Source organism: Maniola hyperantus, chromosome 2 (assembly GCF_902806685.2).
Source record: "Maniola hyperantus chromosome 2, iAphHyp1.2, whole genome shotgun sequence".
NCBI classification, from domain to species: domain Eukaryota; kingdom Metazoa; phylum Arthropoda; class Insecta; order Lepidoptera; family Nymphalidae; genus Maniola; species Maniola hyperantus.
In genome coordinates, this window is record NC_048537.1 from 4,648,744 (window position 1) to 4,668,753 (window position 20,010).

Genomic DNA, 20,010 nt, shown 5'->3' on the forward strand with positions numbered 1-20,010 from the left:
CTTTAAGTCAGCTGCATCATGAACCTATTCTGAAAAAGGGTGTATTAAATAAACATGATTTATTTTGCATAAAATCTATTGAAGGCCTTACTGGCGATTCAACTTTCATTTGGTTAATTAATTTTTTATTATACAAAGATGTACAAACCAATTACTTGTTTCTTAAAAGTTGTCTTGTTAGTTGTAAATAGGTAATTTTAAGCGCGTAAAAAACGCCTCCCGCGCCATTTCAACTTTTTGTTTCCATGTCAAAAGTATGATTTTAGTCCTAAGCCTAATTTACAAACATTAGTTGTTAATGCCTAGTTTACATGTACCTATTAAGTTGTCAAGTAATAAACTTCATTTTAAGGGACTTATCACTTAATACATGTAAACAGTGAATTTAGTAATAAGTTGCAAGTAAAAATTTAGTGTGCAAGTAAACAAGTACCTACAATAGATAAATATACCTAGTTAAAATAGATAGGATAGATAGGTAAAAATTTCATTGTTTTTCTTCTTTGACTTCGCTGAGCACAAAGAATTACAGAGTTTATTTCACGCACTTCGCTGTTCATCTCTGAATGAACTTAAGAGCTTTACTAAATTACTTCCCTGGATGCGTGAAAACGCTTACTTACGCTCGTGTTAATACTCCGCTGTGATATAAATAACGAACATTTTCTTACCTACCTACATTTATCTATAAAATTAATCATTGTTTTTACCTACTAAGTATATTTAGTTTAAAATAACCTACATTTAGTTCAATTTTGTTAGTTTATAAGTACCTTATTGTTATTTAGGTCTTAAGTATTATACCAATAAATTAATGTGTTATCTAACTCATACTATACTATACTATATCTAACTCTAACTTTTGACATGACAGTTGACCATGCCTTGACGCATAGTTAAATTGGCGCGTGAGGAGGTATTTTGTACGGACTATAATATGTACATTAGATGATCAAACGAATCGAAGTTGAAGTTCGATCGTTATTATACGGTTCGCTTCATTCAAAGAAATATTACATATATCAAGTTTTATCATAGGTTTATATATTTTATTTTTATTAAATTAAATTTTATTGGAACTAAATACGCTGGCAAAAACTAATACCTACTTATAATATAATTTTATTCAAAGGGTTCTTGTTTACCTACACTCAAAATGAAATAACACGTATTACAAATATTAGAAAATACTTGATTTTATTAGTTAGGGAATAAAACAGTTGTCAAATCAAAATATCAATTTCAATTTATTGTCGTATTTTATAAGTTGTAATTCCTGATTTTCATTTAAAACCAAAGTTTTTAGCCTTCTGTTGGGAGAAAATTTAGACTTTTCTATTCCGTGATTAATTACATCTTCCAGTGGTCGTTTCAAAAACCCCGGGAAAGATTTGCAGACCATTTCATAACAAATTTTATTAAAAAAAATAGGACTAAACCCATCTGGAAAATGCTTAGCTACTTGCTTCCATCGAATATCAGTCCACACCTTGTAAGGATAACGTTTTAATCTAAAACAAAACAAAATGTTACAGTCATAGTGATTAAATAGCTGTTTATAGGTACATAAAATGAATTGTCAATATAATTATTACGTAATTATTAATAATGGTCTTAAAGTATGTGATTAATTAATCACTTTATCCAGATATTATTTATAATTAGCTGATGCCCGCAACGTCGTCCACGTGAATATAGTTTTTTATAAATCCCGTGCGAACTCTTTGATTTTCCAGGATAAAAAGTAGCCTATGTCACTCTCCAGGTCTTTATCTATACCCATGCAAAAAATCACGTCAGTCTGTTGCGACTTCATTGAAGGACAAACCAACAAACAAACACACTTTCGCATTTATAATAAGCGTACCGATAGCTGGTCAAAGTTAGTCAAAGTAATAAAATTAGGTAAACTTAAAGCTTAGCTTCCTTAATTGCGAGCAATAAAGCCTAGGATGGCTAGGGGAGATGGAGGGGAGGTTTAACCGGCTATTATTAGTAGGTAACTAGCTAATGCCCGCGACTTCGTCCGCGTTGAATTAACTCACGTCAACCCGTTGCACCGTTTCGACGTAATTGAAGGACAACACAACAAACAAACACACTTTCGCATTTATAATTTTTTAGGAGACACAGAGGCTAATTCCGTTGTACAATCTCTAAACTAAACTAAAATGGCACGTCTAAATATATTGCTATCCCTTTCATAATGTTGCTTGAGGAAAAGGATAGCACTAGGTTTAGACCTGTTAATTTAGTTTAGTTTGGAGATTTTGTACAAGAGAATCGGCGCCAATGTTCAAAATTTTAGAGATGGATGGATGTTAACGATAATGAATATTGGTATGTAATGGAGGTAATGATAATGAATAAAGTAGTAACAGTATATTTTTCCAGTTACTTTTATCCAGTTAAATAAGGAAAGGAACAAGTCTAACCTTTTGAACCATTATTAAGTATCCTTCATTTCAACGAGAACAAAACATTTTGAATTACGTTTTTAGGGTTCCGTAGTCAAAGGGTGCCAACAGGACCCTATTACTAAGACTGTCCTGTAACTACCAAGTAAGTAGATGGCGACCGCAACTTGTGGGACTTGTGGGGCAATAAAATTTTATCAAATCGGTTAAACGGATGGGCAATAAAATAAGCTAACAGACAGACACACTTTTGCATTTGTAATATTAGCATGGATTTGGTGGTAAGACATCCCATCTACTGGGTCGTCTGTCATCCAGTGTCATACAGTGTTGCATATAAAGGATATACTTACACTTTAAATATTTTCCTTTTAAGTCCTCTTGTTTTTACATCTGCTTTAACAAATAATTGAATATGAAGTTTGTCATGCCAAAAGCTTTGCAGATAAATGTAATGTTGATCCATATCCTTTTCCAGCTTTAACCAAATTGATTTCTCAAATCGCCTTTGTTTTAAATTGTCAATCACTGTTTCACCAGTGTATTCCATGAGTAGTTTCAAAAATTTACTTGCCAAAGGCAAGGTCCATTTCTTTTTCGGCAATTGTTTAGCAGGGTTTCCTTAAACAAAATATTGCGTTACATAAACAAGTTTGGATATAGGCAGAAACAGCAGCAGAAATAGATTTACAGGCCACACTAACACACATCAAAGTGTGAGTCTGTGATATTATCGATGACGTAATTCTAAAAACACACGCGCATATAACTGGAACAAGTTATCCGTCTCTGTTCATATCCGTCTCGCCTGCGCACTTTGGAGGAGGGGGGCGGCAGAGGAGTTTAAATTTATCAATTGAATTTATTATTTATCCAATGGATTTATTTCAATTGGATATAGATATTAAATTCAATTGACTCATTCATTATGAGCACTTAACTACCATCCCCAATTACAATAAATAATAACCTATGATACCGTCTAAAAATATAATTAAAAACTATTTAACTACTGGCATATTACACCTAAAAGAAAAGGCGCAATTTAGAGAAATTACGATATATTTTGTTTTTATGATTTCATGTTTCTTCTACGTTACAGAAGTGATATTGCAGAGTGCAGAAATATTTAGTTGTTTTTTTTAACAATACATATATTAAAAGTATACCTATAGTATTAAATATCGATTGAAAAAGGACCCCGGACGGGTTCGAAACTAGTCGGGCTAACGTCGACTAAACACGCCGAGTGTGAGATATTATATAGGTACCAACTTATAATGGAAATCACTCACGATAATATTTTAAACGCTAAAATATCGATTGAAAATGAAAGAGATTCTATATGGTGGTAAAATTATGAAGGAAAGTTATATTTTGCTATAATGTAGATTTTTATTTTTGTTCGCAGAGGAGAAATGTTCTAAGATCAATTGGCTATTGACTTTCTACAGGCCTTCTAAAAGCCCTGTAGAAAGTTTATCGGGTCACTTGGGATCTATTATACGTGAAATACGGCCGATTGTGGTAGAATGACAGCTACAATGTCACGATCGCAATCACCTTTGATTGGTTGTCGCTCGCTCACTGTTGGCTACAAAGCATTGTTGCAACAAGAATAGAATAAATTCAGCCAATCACAACAATTGCGATTGTAATAATGATTGATGCAAGTTTTACAGAATCGACCTACAGGTTTAATTTAGAAGATGTAATGACTCCCACTTGGGAGATGTTGGAGTCTGATTGGAAGCATGAATTCACGATTACAAGTATTAAATAGCAAGGGAGCACCAATTAGATATTAAGGAACGCTAAGAAGAAGGGTCAATAAATGTGTGAATGATGTTATTGTCTAAGGGGTTTAGAATTCAGATGTTATTATAGTCTCTGATTAACATGTTGATTCATATTATAGTTCTTGCATTTCACGAAGGCCACTGACTCATGCTTGTGTTTAAGCTGTATCGGTAATCAACAGTGCACAAAGGCTCTCTTGGCACTTGAATGACATTGAAAGAGGGGCGCTGTTGACCAAACGGGACACTTGACGGCAACGTTAGTTCTGATTTTCGCCACGTGCCAAGATAGCCTTGTCGCACTGTAACTAATTATGTTGCTCTTTGTACCTTATGACTTAAAACCAGCAAAAGAAACCAAACGACTTACACAACATACATTGCGTGCTTTTCTGAAGAATAAATTGTAGATTTTGTAATTTAAAAGTTTGTAATTTTACCATGTGCCATCTGCGAAACTCTTTTATAAATGCCTCGGGGCTCTCGACTTAAAACTGCTGCCAAATATCGAACTGCATTCTTGGGATAGTGATAAACACACACCTCCATTATATTTTCTTCATGTTTACTGTAATTACCCTTAACTGTACCACCATAATGGGTCACAACATATTTATATACTTGACACAGATTTCTCTCCAAGCCCTGTGCTAGAAAGGATATAACAAATCTTCTTACAGATTCCTCTGCAGTGGAAGGGCTGCGACATCTGTCTTTATTTCTCCACCTGGCGAGACATATTGGTTTATTTGGAACACCAAACATCTAAATCAAAAAATTTTATGTTTTAACCAATAATTAAATATTATCAAGTCAATACAGCATTACATTAGTTAGAATACCTTGTGAAACTTCTTCCAATTTTTATGTATTTTTTTACTTTCTTCATAACTTATAGAATCAGTTCGAAACATGTCTTTAACATCAGGGTTCATTTCTTTGGTCATAGCTCTAGTAAGGCTGTTAAACTTTTGATACCATGGCTGATGCCATGTTATGACCATTAGATGCTGTTTTTTCAATAGTATCTAAAAATAACTTTGTAAACTAAACCACACACACAAACAAATGTTAAGAAGTCAGAAAAGAATGCTTCTAGGCTTGCCTTTATGTTATTATATGTATCTATAATAGCTAGTTCTGTTGTACATTAATCTCTAAAGCAATAAATCTAAATGTATTGTTATCTCTTTCATAATGATCCTTGTAGAAAAGGATAATATTAGATTTAGATCTTTCAATTTTAAGATTGTATTCAATAGAATTAGCAACATATTGAGTTACTGAATTCTGCAAGCCTATTTTTTATCTAAGTGGCTATGTGACAATACGATATGTGTGCGTAAATTTCGTTGGTGCCCATACTATACCTATTAGTGTTTATTACCAAGTTTTAGAAGGATGATACCTCGGTTGGTTACCAAAGTGACCCAGATTAGATTACCAAATCAGAAGTTTTGTTATTCGTTAGGCACTTTTGCATTCCAATCCATCAGCCTGCTTGTGTCTACTGCTGGACATCTGCCTTCTTCATCCACCTCCTGAAGAGTGGTGGGGAGCGGGTGGAAGAGAAAAGCACTTTTCCTAGTGAAAAATTGAGTTAATAGCCACTTAGATAGGGAATAGGTCTAGGGGTTTGAATTATGAGTAGAATCAACATAAGACAGTTCCAAATTTCCTCAGCAGCATCTCATACCATTGAATTGTGCCTAGTCAAAACAATGAATATTGCGGACTGTAGTCAGCATATTAACGTATTTTTTTAGGGTTCCGTTCCTCAAAAGGAAAAACGGAACCCTTATGGGATCACTTTGTTGTCTGTCTGTCTGTCTGTCAAGAAACCTACAGGGTACTTCCCGTTGACCTAGAATCATGAAATTTGGCAGGTAGGTAGATCTTATAGCTGACATTTGGGGAAAAATCTGAAAACTGTGAATTTAGGGTTAGATCACACAAAAAATAAATAAATTGTGGTCATGAACTAATAATTAGTATTTTCAACTTTCGAAGTGAGTGACTATATCAAGTGGGGTATCATATGAAAGGTCTTCACCTGTAAATAATTTTCTTTAAATTCTAAAACAGATTTTTATTTATTTTTATGCATCATAGTTTTTGAATTATCGTGCGAAATGTCGATAAAATACGACTATAGTACGGAACCCTTATTGCGCGAGCCTGACTCGCACATGGCCGGTTTTTTTTTTCAATCAACATCTACCACGTGTTTGATCTTAGACAAGTTTATAAAATATATAAGTAAACCAATCAAATTAACCTCCATAAATTCTTCATCTTCCGATTGAATTTCTTCCAAACGCGCTAGAATACTATCCATTAATGAGGGGTCTGTTATATCTTCAACATTTTCAAATAGTTCTTCTAGTTCCATGATTTAAATTTTAAAACCACAAAATAATATTTTACGGATTTAACAAAGAGTATAATATTATAATCACCGATTATAATGAATCACTAGGTAGGTACCTACCTACGTTTTAAGAGACCGAACTTTCATACAAAACCATAGAGATAGGTATTAGAAGGGTAGGTACCTATTAGTTTAATATTTCTATGTACAAAACCGAAAATGTATGAGTCGAATGCATGCTTTAATACCAACACTATAAAACTACACTGTCAGAAAGACGGTACTGCCAACATAACCAAACAAGTAGCTCTGTCTAGTGTCTACGCTCTGGGTTCTTCCCGTAGACTGAGTAAAAAAGCTAGACTGTAGTTCTGTGTAACCGCGTCTGAGATAGCGATAGCACGCGTAGATAGAATAATAGGTAGATGTAAGTACTATGTAACCGCGTATGAGATAGCGATAGCACGACGTAACGATGAATAACACGACAAATTATTATTACCAATTTAATTATTACAAATTATTATTGTTTAGTAGTCAATATTTGTATTAAACGTTTTTTATGTGAAAACAAGTAAACTCATGAGAAATACAATTACGCCACGAATTCACAGCCTTACAAATAAAAAATGTTTAAACCACGTTTATTCAGAGCATATACTAGATATTGTTATGCATAGAATGGGGCCGATTCTCTTGTACACAATCTCTAAACTAAACTAAAATGACACGTCTAAATCTATTGCTATCCCTGTCATAATGTTGCTTGCCGAAAAGGATAGCACTAGATTTAGACGTCTTAATTTAGTTTATTTTAGAGATTGTGCACAAGAGAATCGGCCCCAATATCCTAGTAATAAGCAGGTAATATTTTCTTACAAATATACTCGGTATAGCTTCGTACTATCTATTCACTGGTTATGCTGTACAAGATGTATAAAAAAGTAAAATTTTGCCTATAAAAAAGTAAAATTTTGTCTACGGAATTCGTGTTTCTGTCAACAAGCCGTCACTTTGACGCGTAGACTGACGTCTTTGACGTTTATTATTCGTACTTAATTTAATTTTTAACCGATTTCCAATTGAGGAGGTGGATCTCAACTCGGCCCGTTTTTGTTTATGTACCTATGTAGGTAAATCGATTTTTTCGAGGTTTCTGGGCCGATTTGCAAAATTTGTTTTTTAATCAACAGGGGTTATTTTCGTAGTGGTCCCATAAAAATTTCTGGATCCAACTCCTTAATCATGATGCTGCAGGGTTACTGCCTGCTTAAGTTATCAAGATTCAGGAAGTGTTCATAGTGAATTAATGTTGTAGGTACCAAGCAACGACTTATTGCTTGCACTCCAAATCCCATCTCCTCAACCCTGATGATGAACAGCACTCCTAAACTATAATGATTCAGAAACTGCGGATGATGCAATATTATTTTTAGTGCCAAGCATAGACTACATCATTAAACTTCGGATCCCAACTCCTCAATCCTGATGCTGCAAGGTACTGAACTCCTAAGCCGTGGGGATTCGGGAACTTTTGATGGTGAATTGATATTTTAGGTACAACGGCTTCATGATTACACTCCAAGTTTGAATTCCTCAAACCTGATGATGCATGGTACAGCACTCTTAAACTATAGAGATTCAGAAGCTGTTCCTGGTGAAATAATATTGTGAATGCCAAGCATAGACTTTGTTATTGAATTCCAAGTCCCAACTCTTCAATCCTGATGTTGCAAGGTACTGAACTCCTAAGCCGTGTGGATTTGGAAAGTTTTGCTGGTGAATTGATATTTTAGGTACCAAGCAATGACCACTAAAAAGCTTAAAATAAAAATGAAAAATTAAAAAAACCGACTTCCAAAACCACTACAAAGACTCCGTTGTCCGTTGGCGAAAACATTAATTAATTGTAAGGAAAAACACGCAAAAATGGCTAAAAAGGAGCGCTCTATGACCTGGAAAAATTTAACCGTATTAACTTGCTCTACTTGTTCTATTGCTCTTAACGCCATCGTAAATATTAGATTTCAAAATTTTAAAACACACCTATGAATGTAATGCAAATTCACGATTTTGAGGTTATTCCTAATTTAAACTAGGGTGCGACTAAGTTTAGCGATGGAATAGTGTTAGTATGAAGAGATACGCCGACGTTATGGTAGGTTTAGACTATTCAGAGTTTATTTGTTGACATTTCGCTTATTCTATGTATATTCTTAGTATAACATTTTATAATGGGTTTATTTGTAAGGCTGGAACAAAGTTTGTTTTGCAACTAAATAAATAAACTAAATAACTAAGTAAATTCTTGAAAAAAACCAGTTACACGATAAGGGACAAAAAATAGGTTAGCTGCGTCTCTGTTTATCACATTACTTTATCTGTGCTCTTTTTAGTGCGAATGAGAAAGCAAACGTTCCTGCATCTACCTTTATTACTCTATCTACGATCATGGGTAAATACCTACTTTTGACATGATAGTTAACCGCCTACACCAAGTACCGACATAATATATTGAACCTACGCACATAATTATGTCGGTGCAGTTGACCCATAGTTAAAATGTCGCGTGAGGAGTCTTTTTGTACGGACTACGGGGACTCATAATCATTACTAACGAAATAACAACCTACCTCATATTATGGTTATTTGAACTGTAGGTACCATAACTAAATCACACGTTTTTAAAATTTTTGTCTGTGTGTCTGTTTAAACGGGCTAATCTTCGGAACGGCTAAACCTATTTTGACGGGACTTTCACAGACAAGTAGAGGATTAACCAAAAGGTAACATAGGCTACTTTTTAAACTGACTTTCGAAAAGTAATTGTGTTTTTCTACCTAGAAATCTCAGAGATTACTGAACCGATTTGCGTGTTTTTTTTTAAATTGATAGAGAAACTTTCCGACATTGTTTCATAAAAAATTGGATTCCAACTCCTCAATCCTGATGCTGCAGGGGGGTGTTCCCATCAGTTTAGGTTTCAAAACTGTCGGTTATAAATTGATATTGAAGGTAACTACCTACCAAGTTAAGACTATCCTTGAACTCAAAGACCCAACTCCTCAACCTTGATGCTGTAAGGAATTGCATTCCTAAATCGTGGTGATTTAAAAACTGGCCTACTAAAGTCGGTTAGAAAAAGAAACGGCTAAACCAACGCGATGCCGCTTGCTTTGCATTGGGCTTTGAAAGCGGTATGTTACTTACCTATACTTGCCAGCGGAGTGCAGAAGACGGGTAGGGTCGACGGGATTCGATGTGCAATGCAACGGCTAAACGTGATTATTTTGCATGGATATAGTTAAAGACCCTGGAGACTGGAGAGCGACATAGGCTACTTTTATCCCAGAAAATCAAAGAGTACACACGGGATTTTTAAAAAATCAAATCCACGAGAACAAAGTCGCGGGTATCAGCTAGTATGAAACTTCTTGAAGTTCGATCGTTATTATATGAGTCACTTCATTCGAAGATATAATATATATAGTACCTATATCAACTTTTAACATAGGCTTATATATTTTGTTTTTATTAAATTAAGTTTTATTAGAACTAAAAAAAGGTGGCATAAACTAATAGGTACTTTTAATTTTATTCAACAAAGGGTTCTTGTTTACCTAACTGAACACTCAAAATGAAATAGCACGCTGTATATTACGAATGTTAGAAAATACATGATTTTATTAGTTAGGGAATAGTTAGGTAGTTAAAACAGTTTTCAAATCAAAATATCAATTTCAATTTATTGTCGTATTTTATAAGTTCTAATTCCTGATTTTCATTTAAAACCAAAGTTTTTAATCTTCTGTTGCGAAAAAATTTAGACTTTTCCATTCCATGATTTATTAAATCTTCCAGTGGTCGTTTCAAAAACCCCGGGAAAGATTTGTAGACAAAAGTATAACAAATTTTATTTAAAAAAGTAGGACTAAACCCATCTGGAAAATGCTTAGCTACTTGTTTCCATCGAATATCAGTCCACACCTTGTAAGGATATCGTTTTAATCTAAAACAAAAAACTAAATATAATATGTTACAGTCATAGTGATTAAATAGTTATTATACATAATGAATGGTCACTATAATAATTATGTAATCGAGTAATGTAGTTGAAAATCGAGTAACTTTTATCTAATTTTAACTGAATGAGAAATTGGAAAAGCAGTCCCTGTTTCCAAATCAAGAAAGAATGACAAAAAAAACATTTATAGGCCATGGACTTGCAATGCAGATGTACTTGTAGCTATGTTTTTTGATCAATAAACGATTGTTATTGAACTTATCATGTTTATCTGCGTAAATTCTATATTTACGTAGTGCTAAATATAGCTATAAGATGCAGACAAAGTTATGCTGTATTTATTATCAGAATATATTTTGATGTTATGTACATGAAATGGCTCCGATATTAAAAAAAAAACCGGCCAAGTGCGAGTCAGGCTCGCGCAACGAGGGTTCCGCACTACAGTCGTATTTTTTCGACATTTTGAAAATCTGTTTTAGAATGCACAGGTGAAGACCTTTCATATGATGCCCCACTCGATATAGTTATCTTACTTCGAAAATTGAAAATACTAATTATTAGTTCATGACCACAGTTTTTTTTTTTGTGTGATATAACCACAAATTCACGGTTTTCAGATTTTCCCCCTAATGTCTACTATAAGACCTACCTACCTGCCAAATTTCATGATTCTAGGTCAACGGGAAGTACCCTGTAGGTTTCTTGACATACCGACAGACAGACAGACAGAGATAGACAACAAAGTGATCCTATAAGGGTTCCGTTTTTCCTTTTGAGGTACGGAACCCTAAAAAGACCCTAACACTGCATATATGGTGACAGCGTGACAATTCACAAGATGGTAGGGTTAGTTCCGATTTTGGCCACGCGCCAAAAGAGCTTTGTCGCACTGTATGTATCTCTGTACAAAATTTTATCAAATTGGTTAATCGGATGGCCCATAAAAAGCTACCAGACAGACACACTTTTGGATTTGTAACATTAATATGGATGTTGCATACATATAAATGATATACTTACACTTTAAATATTTTCCTTATTAGTCTTTTTGTTTTTACATCTGCCTTAACAAATAATTGAATATGAAGTTTGTCATGCCAAAACCTTTGCAGATAAATGTAATATTGTTCCATATCCTTTTCCAGCTTTATCCAAATTGATTTCTCAAATCGCCTTTGTTTTAAATTGTCAACCACTGTTTCACCAGTGTATTCTATGAGTAGTTTCAAAAATTTGCTTGCCAATGGTAAGGTCCATTTTTTTTTCACTTGTTTGACGGGGTTTCCTAAAACAAAATAATCTCTATTATATAAAAATGAATCCCTGAATGTGTTGCTGATCGCAAATCTCGAGAACAGCAGAACCGATTTCGCTAATTCTTTTTTCATAATATTCCTTGAAGTACGGGGATGGTTCTTACAGAAAGAAAAATTTAAAAAAAATTCTGAATGAGAATCGACTGTACGAAGTTCGCCGGGGCAGCTAGTGTGTTATATAAACAAGTGTAGACAATTGGTAGGTACATTATAACTTAAAACCAGCAAAAGTAACCAAAGGAGTTACAAAACATACATTGCCCTGCTTTTCTCAAGAATAAATTGTTGGTTTTGTAATTATTAAAAGTTTGTAATTTTACCATGTGCCATCTGCGAAACTCTTTTATAAATGCCTCGGGGCTCTCTACTTAAAACTGCTGTCAAATATCGAGCTGCTTTCTTGGGATAGTGATAAAAACACACCTTCATCATATTTTCTTCATGTTTACTGTATTTACCCTTAACTGGACCACCATAACGGGTCAAAACATGTTTATACACTTGATAAAGATTTCTCTCCAAGCCCTGTGCTAGAAAGGATATAACAAATCTTCTTACACATTCCTCAGCAGTGGAAGGGCTGCGACATCTGTCTTTATTTTTCCACCTGGCGAGACATATTGGTGTATTTGGAACACCAAATCTCTAAATCAAAAATTACATTATTTTAACCAATAATCAAAAATATTATTATCAAGTAAATACAGCATTACAATAGTTAGAATACCTTGCGAAACTTCTTCCAAGTTTTATGTATTTTTTTACTTTCTTCATAAGTTATAGAATCAGTTCGAAACATGTCTTTTTGATCAGGGTTAATTTCTTTGGGCATAGCTTTAGTGAGGCTGTTAGTCTTTTGATACCATGGCTGATGCCATGTTATGACCATTCTATGCTGTTTTTTTAATAGTATCTAAAAATAATTTAGGTAAACTAAACCAAAAGTGTTAATCACAAACAAATGTTAAGGAGTCAGAAAAGAATGGTAGGCTTGCCTTCATATGATTATATGGTAATATGTATTTATAATGCAGAGTTCTGTTGTACATTAATCTCTAAAGCAATAAATCTAAACGTATTGCTACCTCTTTTATAATGATTGTTGTAAATCCGAAAAAGAATTGGATAATCAGTCAATTTAAAGACTGTGTTCAAAAGAATTAGCAACATATTGAGTTACTAAATTCTACTATTATCTTAGGGAAGTGTCTAGCAGACCGACCGACGGAAGGCGAATTTATTTTTAACTAGCTTCTGCCCGCGACTTCGTCCGCATGGACTACACAAATTTTGAACCCCTATTTTACCCCCTTAGGGGTTGAATGTCCTAAAATCCTTACTTAGCGGATGCCTGTGTCATAATAGCTAGGCTGCATGCCAAAGTTCAGCCCGATCCGTCCTGTAGTTTGAGGTGTGCGTTGATAGATCAGTCAGTCAGTCAGTCACCTTTTCGTTTTATATATTTAGATTAGCCAACTGTTGTATCGCTCGCCAATCTTTTAAGGATGAATAATTATAAATTATTTCACCAACTCTCGGATGGCTAGCAGCGTTCATTATCCATTCCATTCTAATCCATCAGCCTGCATGCGTCTACTGCTGGACATCTGCCTTCCTCATCCACCTCCTGAAGAGAGTGGTTGGGACTGGGTGGAGCATTTTTCCTCGTGAAAAATTAAGTTAATAGCCACTTAGATAGAGAATAGGTCTAGGGGTTTGGATTATGAGTAGAATCAACATAAGACAGTTCCAAATTTCCTCAGCAGCATCTCATACCATTGAATTGTGCCTAGTCAAAACAATAAATATTGCGGACTGTAGTCAGCATATTAACGTATTGTTTTTTTAAAATCAACATAAACGTAGTGATTATATACTCTTTGATCAACATCTACCACGTGTTTGATCTTAGACAAGTTTATAAAATATATAAGTAAACCAATCAAATTAACCTCCATAAATTCTTCATCTTCCGATTGAATTTCTTCCAAACGCGCTAGAATACTATCCATTAATGAGGGGTCTGTTATATCTTCAACATTTTCAAATAGTTCTTCTAGTTCCATGATTCAAAAGCACAAAATAATATTTTAAGCATAACATTATGTTTATTGTTTGTAACCATTTTGTAACATTTATCCATAGATTAATATGTATTTATCTTTCATACAAAACCGAAAATATATCTATGTAAATACTAAAAAGTACTCTGTGATGTATGCGGTACCCTAATATAATACTACTCTATGGTATGCGGTATACCATACCTATGGCATGGGATGCATGCTTCAATACCAACATTATAACCAACCAATGTAGTATGTCCTCTGTGATTATCACCACAGACCAATAACATGTTTTCAACTTTTTACTGTGATTATTGTGCAAAGAACTTACTTTACTATAGAGTTTGTGATAGTCACAGACATAGAAATATACAATTGTCACAGAGTACCTTGAATTCTTGAATTGAACATAGTTTGCACAGACTACAGTGTATAGTTTGGTCGGATAGGTAGGTACCTACCTAGTGCTTTTAATATAATTTTTAACCTTATGGACTATGGTCAACTTATGGTTATGAGTTATGGCTAATCTACTTCAAGCAATATGAAGGCGTGCGTGTTTTGCAAAACCCGCTATCAAACTGGCAGCGGAATAACGTTTCACAAGTAAGACGTGAATCGTGATACACGGAACCATAGATTATCTACTATATACTAGAAACACGGAACAGTGGAATGAACTTTTTTTCCGAAAGAAAATAGAACCCTTGTAGGTAATCATTCATCTAAGAGGACCACTTTGTTGTCTGTCTGTCTGTACTCTGTCGTGTCTGTCAAGAACAAGAAAACCTATTGCTTTCGGTAGTGTTGTGGCAACTCGCTGACAGAAACCCTTAAACTGTAAGGGTATCTGGCAGGAGGTTGCCAATTGCCATGGTACTAAGTGTCTGGCAATGCATGACGTGATTTCTAATACTACTCTGAAGAAAATATAAAAAATTGACTTATATACTTCTTATTCACTTCTTCACTCTGGTCTGGTTTCCGCACTTAAACGTTTCTGTCTGTTGTACGTATACTTTATACTTTGACATATTAAGGTTTTTTACACCTTTATTACTGGGTATCTCTCAAAACCACCATGATCCAAACAAACGTTCCTCCCAACGTTGGGGATAATATGCAGAATTCAGCTTTTATAAAATAAGGAAGGTCTGGCATGCGCTGGCTCTTAGGCTGAGATCTATAGAGCGCACTTTGACTTTGCTCAGACTTAAGATTGAGTTAAAACGAGACAGATTTATGTGAGAGCACAGATATGTCCAGATTTGCAACTAGCGTGGCCCCCTCAGTCCCTCTCGCTCAAGCAGATTTTCTTACTTGTGAAATGTCATTCCTTCTACACTTCACGTTGTTTGTCAAATACTCACGTACAAATACATTTTGACAAACAAAAAAAAGTGGCCACGGTGATAAGGACAAAGCATTATCATTTTGTCACGTTCTAACAAGTGCTTAAATGCATTTAGCTATCTCGCTCTAACAGTAAGTGTCACAATAGGGCTACTTCTAACAGTCCTTATTCTGAGTGTGAGAGATATAGCTCTATCTCATTTTAACTCTGTCTTAAGTCTAAGCTAAGTTAGAGTGCGCTCTATAGATCTCACCCTTAGTCCATTAGTTAATCAAATAAAATCAAAATTTGTAGATACGTTATTTATTGTTAATAAATATTGATTCTACCTTCAATATGTTTTAAAAATGATAAGTAGTGTTTTTAGTAAAATCAACACATTAATTGTAACTAGCTGATGCCTGCGACCGCATGGATTTAGGTTTTTAAAAATCTTGAGGAACTCTTTGATTTTCTGGGATAAAAGTAACCTATGCCACTCTCTATGTATGGAAAACCATACTATATTTCTTTCGTAGACTATAATAAGGCATTTGATTCTCTCTCTCATAACTACATATATAAAGCCTTGGTCAACCAGGGAATAGAAAGGAAATACATCAGACTTATAAATAATATATACAGCAGCAGTACTGCAAAAGTACAATTAGAAAAACTTGGAGAGGAATTTAAGATCCAAAAAGGAGTCAGACAAGGTGATCCCCTGTCTCCAAAGCTTTTTTTGGCTGTGTTAGAGGAAATTTTTAGAAATCTAGATTGGGAAGGGTGGGGAATAAATATTAATGGATGTAAACTGTCACACCTGCGGTTTGCAGACGACCTGGTACTATTTGCCGAGGACCCAGTCACTCTACAAGAAATGCTTGAACAACTAGCAACAGAGAGTCAAAAAGCAGGTTTGACAATGAGCACCACCAAAACAAAGGTTATGACCAATAGGCATCAACAAAAAGTTAACATAAATAATCAGGACATAGAGTATGTGAATGAATACGTCTATCTAGGTCAAGTAATTGCACCAAACTTACAGATGGACAAAGAATTGCAAAGACGAATTAATAACACCTGGGCTCGCTACTGGTCGCTGAAAGAAATACTTAAAAACAAAGATATTCCAATGCCAACTAAACGTAAAGTATTTAACATGTGCATCCTACCAATACTTACTTACGGCTGTCAAACATGGGGTCTGACAAAAGCTCACAATCAGAAAATAAAGGTATGCCAACAAGGGATAGAGAGAAGCATGCTGCACATCAAACTGAAAGACAAGTGGAGACTGACTAAAATTAGAAAGATCACAGGCGTGACAGATGTCTCAAAAAGAATCAAGAAACTTAAATGGCGTTGGGCGGGCCATGTGATCAGATCTCCAAGGGATAAATGGACCAAAGAGGTCACTTACTGGTACCCTAGAGATGGGAAGAGAGCGAGAGGACGGCCACAGAGGAGATGGGAGGATGACCTGCCAAAGGGTTGGCGCAGATTGGCGTTAGATAGGAAAAAATGGAGAAGTCTAGAGGAGGCCTATGTCCAAAGAGGACAACCTGATCTGTAAATTGCTGGTGTTACCAATTTTTAGAATAAATTATATAGGATAGGATAATTAAATAATAGGAAATAAGAAATTAGTAATACGGTTAGTTAGTAATATAAGATGTATAATTATTGTATCAGAGAATAAAGGCTATTTTATTTTATTTTATTTATTTATTTATGCCACTCTCTAGGTCTTAAACTATACCCATACAAAAAACCATGTTGATGCGATGCTCCGTTGTGACGGATAGAAGGACAAACCAATAAACTAACAAACAAACACACTTTCGTATTTATAATATGGGTAGTGAAATACAAGTCTCTTAATAGTAGATAATGGTTGGTCTACTGATCTTGATTAATTTATAAAAAATTAAGGTAAGTATGTCTTATAATGAGTCCCCTAGGGCTATGGCGATCGAGAAATTTATGGTTACATAACATACACTTAGCACTTTCACTATGGTGCAAATGTGAATGTCAGGTTTAAAAGTAAAAAGAGAGAGAGATTTAAATAAAATGTTCTTTTAAAAAAAGTGTTTTGCAACCCTGCTTTTTACATATTTTTGAAGAAACAAAAACTTTGAAATTTCAGATTCCCAACCAACTCAACAAAGCATGTATGGCTGAAAAACATGAAAATTGATAACTGGAGTCCAAAAACAAATGATCTTCTGTGTTCTAAACATTTTACAGATGACTGTTTTATTAAACACGCTGCACGTACCACTTTAAAAAGTGGCAGTGTACCTACTTGTTTTTCTGGTGAGTATTGAAATCTCAGGACATGTTGTAGGAAATAATCTCTTGAAGATAAAAGTTATGTGTTTTCAGGGTTCCGTACCTTAAAAGCAAAAACGGAACCCTTATAGGATCACTTTGTTGTCTGTCTGTCTGTCTGTCAAGAAACCTACAGGGTACTTCCCGTAGACCTAGAATCATGAAATTTGGCAGGTAGGTAGGTCTTATAGCTGGAATTAGGGGAAAAATCTGAATACCGTGAATATGTGGAACATTACACAAAAAAAATTAAATTGTGGTCATAAACTAATAATTGGTATTTTCAATTTTCGAAGTAAGATAACTATATCAAGTGGGGTATGAAAGGTCTTCACTTGTACATTCTAAAACAGTTTTTTATGCATCATAGTTTTTGAATTATCGTGCAAAATGTCGAAAAAATACGACTGTTGTACGGAACCCTCGTTGTGCGAGCCTGACTCGCACTTGGCCGGTTTTTTTTTAAATGTTTATACAGTGTGTTTTGTGATGAGTTTGACCACTGACTAAAATTTCACCTATAGTGTGTCTTTTTGACTGAAACAGTATGGGGAAATACAAAAACATAGATGGCACAGAGAAACTGTCTTAGGGTTAAGGTCTTCTTTTTTGTGCAAACTCAAAAGGTACCCTTGTAGGATCACTTTGTTGTCTGGTAAAACTTATATGTATATGGAACTTTCCGTTGACCTTGAGTCATGAAATTTGGCAGGTAGCAATGTCTTATAGCACAAGTAAAGGAAATCTAAATAATCGTGAATTTGTGGTTACATCACAAAAAATTTGACCAAATAGTTAGTTCACTAAATCACATCAAGATGGCGGTGGCCATCATTAACTTGCAGTAAAGGAACAATTTTTTACCATACTGGTTTGAGATTTCTTGACTCTTGTACAATACCCCCAGGCGGAGCTTCGCGCTCGCCAACCCCCCCGGTGACGCTGTAGCGGCCAGTAGGGCCTACGCAGCATAGTCAATCCGAAACAACAACAAAAAATCTTGTACAATGGTATGTGACCTTTCGTGTGACAAGCAAGAGTCTGTCGGAATATTATGTAATTCATCCATATCACTATTAACTGGAAACGATTTTGTAAAACAATACTGATTACTAAGCCAAGTAATCAGTACCCTTATTATAAATGCGAAAGTGTGTTTGTTTGTTGGTTTGTTGGTTTATTGGTTTGTTGGTTTGTCCTTCAATCACGTCGCAACGGTGCAACGGATTGACGTGATTTTTTGCATGGGTATAGATAAAGACCTGGAGAGTGACATAGGCTACTTTTTATACCGGAAAATCAAAGAGTTCCCACGGGATTTTCAAAAACCTAATTCCACGCGGACGAAGTCGCGGGCATCAGCTAGTTTATTATAAGAAAGCCCTTTAATCTGATTTTTATAGAGAGCATATCTTCAGCACTAGGTGAAATTGTGGTTACTCCAACACCATCTGTATCTGGGACAACAGTTGAAGTAAAAAGTGAACTGACCAGCATCAATTATGATCAAAATAATCCGAACCTTAATGGTAAATATCCACATAAATGGCTACTAGTAATAACACCGTTAGATTTTCAAATATACTCTGATCATGGAGGTAGATTAAAAGGTTTTATGTATGTTTACAGAGCCAAGCACGAATGGAAGTCAAAAGAAATCTTGGATCGTCCCTATTGTCTATGAGAATATTGAGCGCGGTCAAATAGCACGTCGCGCGTCTAGGACTACGTCTGAAATCTGTGAGAACATCAAGTATGAACACGGCTATGCAATTTCACCTAGAACTTCAAAAAAAGATCTACAACGAGTTAAAAAAGCTTTAAAAATATCACAAACCCGTGTAAAAGTCCTATCACAACATGTGAAACGGTTGAAGATCAGTGTTTCTTATTTAAAAACTGTAAATGCTCATTTAAAGAAACAAATTAACTGTCGATGACTATACATAGTTAATAATTATATTGTATTATCATGATTTTAAATAATCAAAATATTAGCCTTAGCAAGGCTTACTAGATTTAAGATATTATTTATTATTTAGCATATTTATGTAGCATGCAATACTGTACTACTATGTCAATATCAAAATGTAATAAATAATAATGATGAAATCATGATAGTGGTAAATTAAACTAGTTGACGATTCAAAAGCACTTGTAAAAGTTTACTTGAATAAAAATCTATTCTGTTCTATAGCCTAGTGGTTCACATTTTAAGCAATTAAATATCACTTGCTTTAACAGTGAAGAAAAACAGTGATGAAACCTGCATGCCTGAGTGTCCTCTATATTCTATAATGTTCTCAAAGGTGTATGAAGTCTGCAAGTCTGAAGACTTTGC

General features: G+C 34.7%; 3 protein-coding genes across 8 annotated transcripts; 1 reads left to right on the forward strand and 2 right to left on the reverse strand.

Annotated features, from left to right (window-relative positions):
• Positions 1–1,195: 1,195 nt before the first annotated feature.
• LOC117987491 (uncharacterized) lies at positions 1,196–6,695 on the reverse strand. Of its 2 annotated transcripts, XM_069502687.1 has the most exons (6): positions 6,495–6,633; positions 5,604–5,800; positions 5,059–5,244; positions 4,657–4,981; positions 2,771–3,038; positions 1,196–1,511 (listed from the first exon to the last, which is right to left on the reverse strand). In XM_069502687.1, exons 3-6 carry the CDS (start codon positions 5,218–5,220, stop codon positions 1,229–1,231), a joined length of 1,038 nt encoding a protein of 345 aa, XP_069358788.1. In that variant the 5' UTR covers positions 5,221–5,244; positions 5,604–5,800; positions 6,495–6,633; the 3' UTR covers positions 1,196–1,228. The 2 variants fall into 2 exon arrangements, with proteins under 2 accessions (XP_069358788.1, XP_034830411.2); XM_034974520.2 differs by lacking the exon at positions 5,604–5,800 and having other exon boundaries at positions 1,200–1,511; positions 6,495–6,695.
• A 3,610-nt stretch (positions 6,696–10,305) lies between these two features.
• LOC117987532 (uncharacterized) lies at positions 10,306–14,115 on the reverse strand. 3 transcript variants are annotated; one of them, XM_034974560.2, is made up of 5 exons: positions 13,883–14,110; positions 12,658–12,843; positions 12,251–12,575; positions 11,635–11,899; positions 10,306–10,596 (listed from the first exon to the last, which is right to left on the reverse strand). In XM_034974560.2, exons 1-5 carry the CDS (start codon positions 13,994–13,996, stop codon positions 10,314–10,316), a joined length of 1,173 nt encoding a protein of 390 aa, XP_034830451.2. In that variant the 5' UTR covers positions 13,997–14,110; the 3' UTR covers positions 10,306–10,313. The 3 variants fall into 3 exon arrangements, with proteins under 3 accessions (XP_034830451.2, XP_069358800.1, XP_069358803.1); XM_069502699.1 differs by lacking the exon at positions 10,306–10,596 and having other exon boundaries at positions 12,354–12,575; positions 13,883–14,115; XM_069502702.1 differs by lacking the exon at positions 10,306–10,596 and having other exon boundaries at positions 12,489–12,575; positions 13,883–14,114.
• A 336-nt stretch (positions 14,116–14,451) lies between these two features.
• LOC117987523 (THAP domain-containing protein 1-like) lies at positions 14,452–19,865 on the forward strand. Of its 3 annotated transcripts, none has more exons than XM_034974551.2 (4): positions 14,452–14,602; positions 17,485–17,654; positions 19,073–19,198; positions 19,299–19,865. In XM_034974551.2, the coding sequence occupies exons 1-4, from the start codon at positions 14,541–14,543 to the stop codon at positions 19,607–19,609; spliced, it is 669 nt and encodes a 222-aa protein (XP_034830442.1). In that variant the 5' UTR covers positions 14,452–14,540; the 3' UTR covers positions 19,610–19,865. The 3 variants fall into 3 exon arrangements, with proteins under 3 accessions (XP_034830442.1, XP_069358846.1, XP_069358849.1); XM_069502745.1 differs by having other exon boundaries at positions 19,088–19,198; XM_069502748.1 differs by lacking the exon at positions 19,073–19,198.
• The last annotated feature ends 145 nt before the right edge of the window (positions 19,866–20,010 follow it).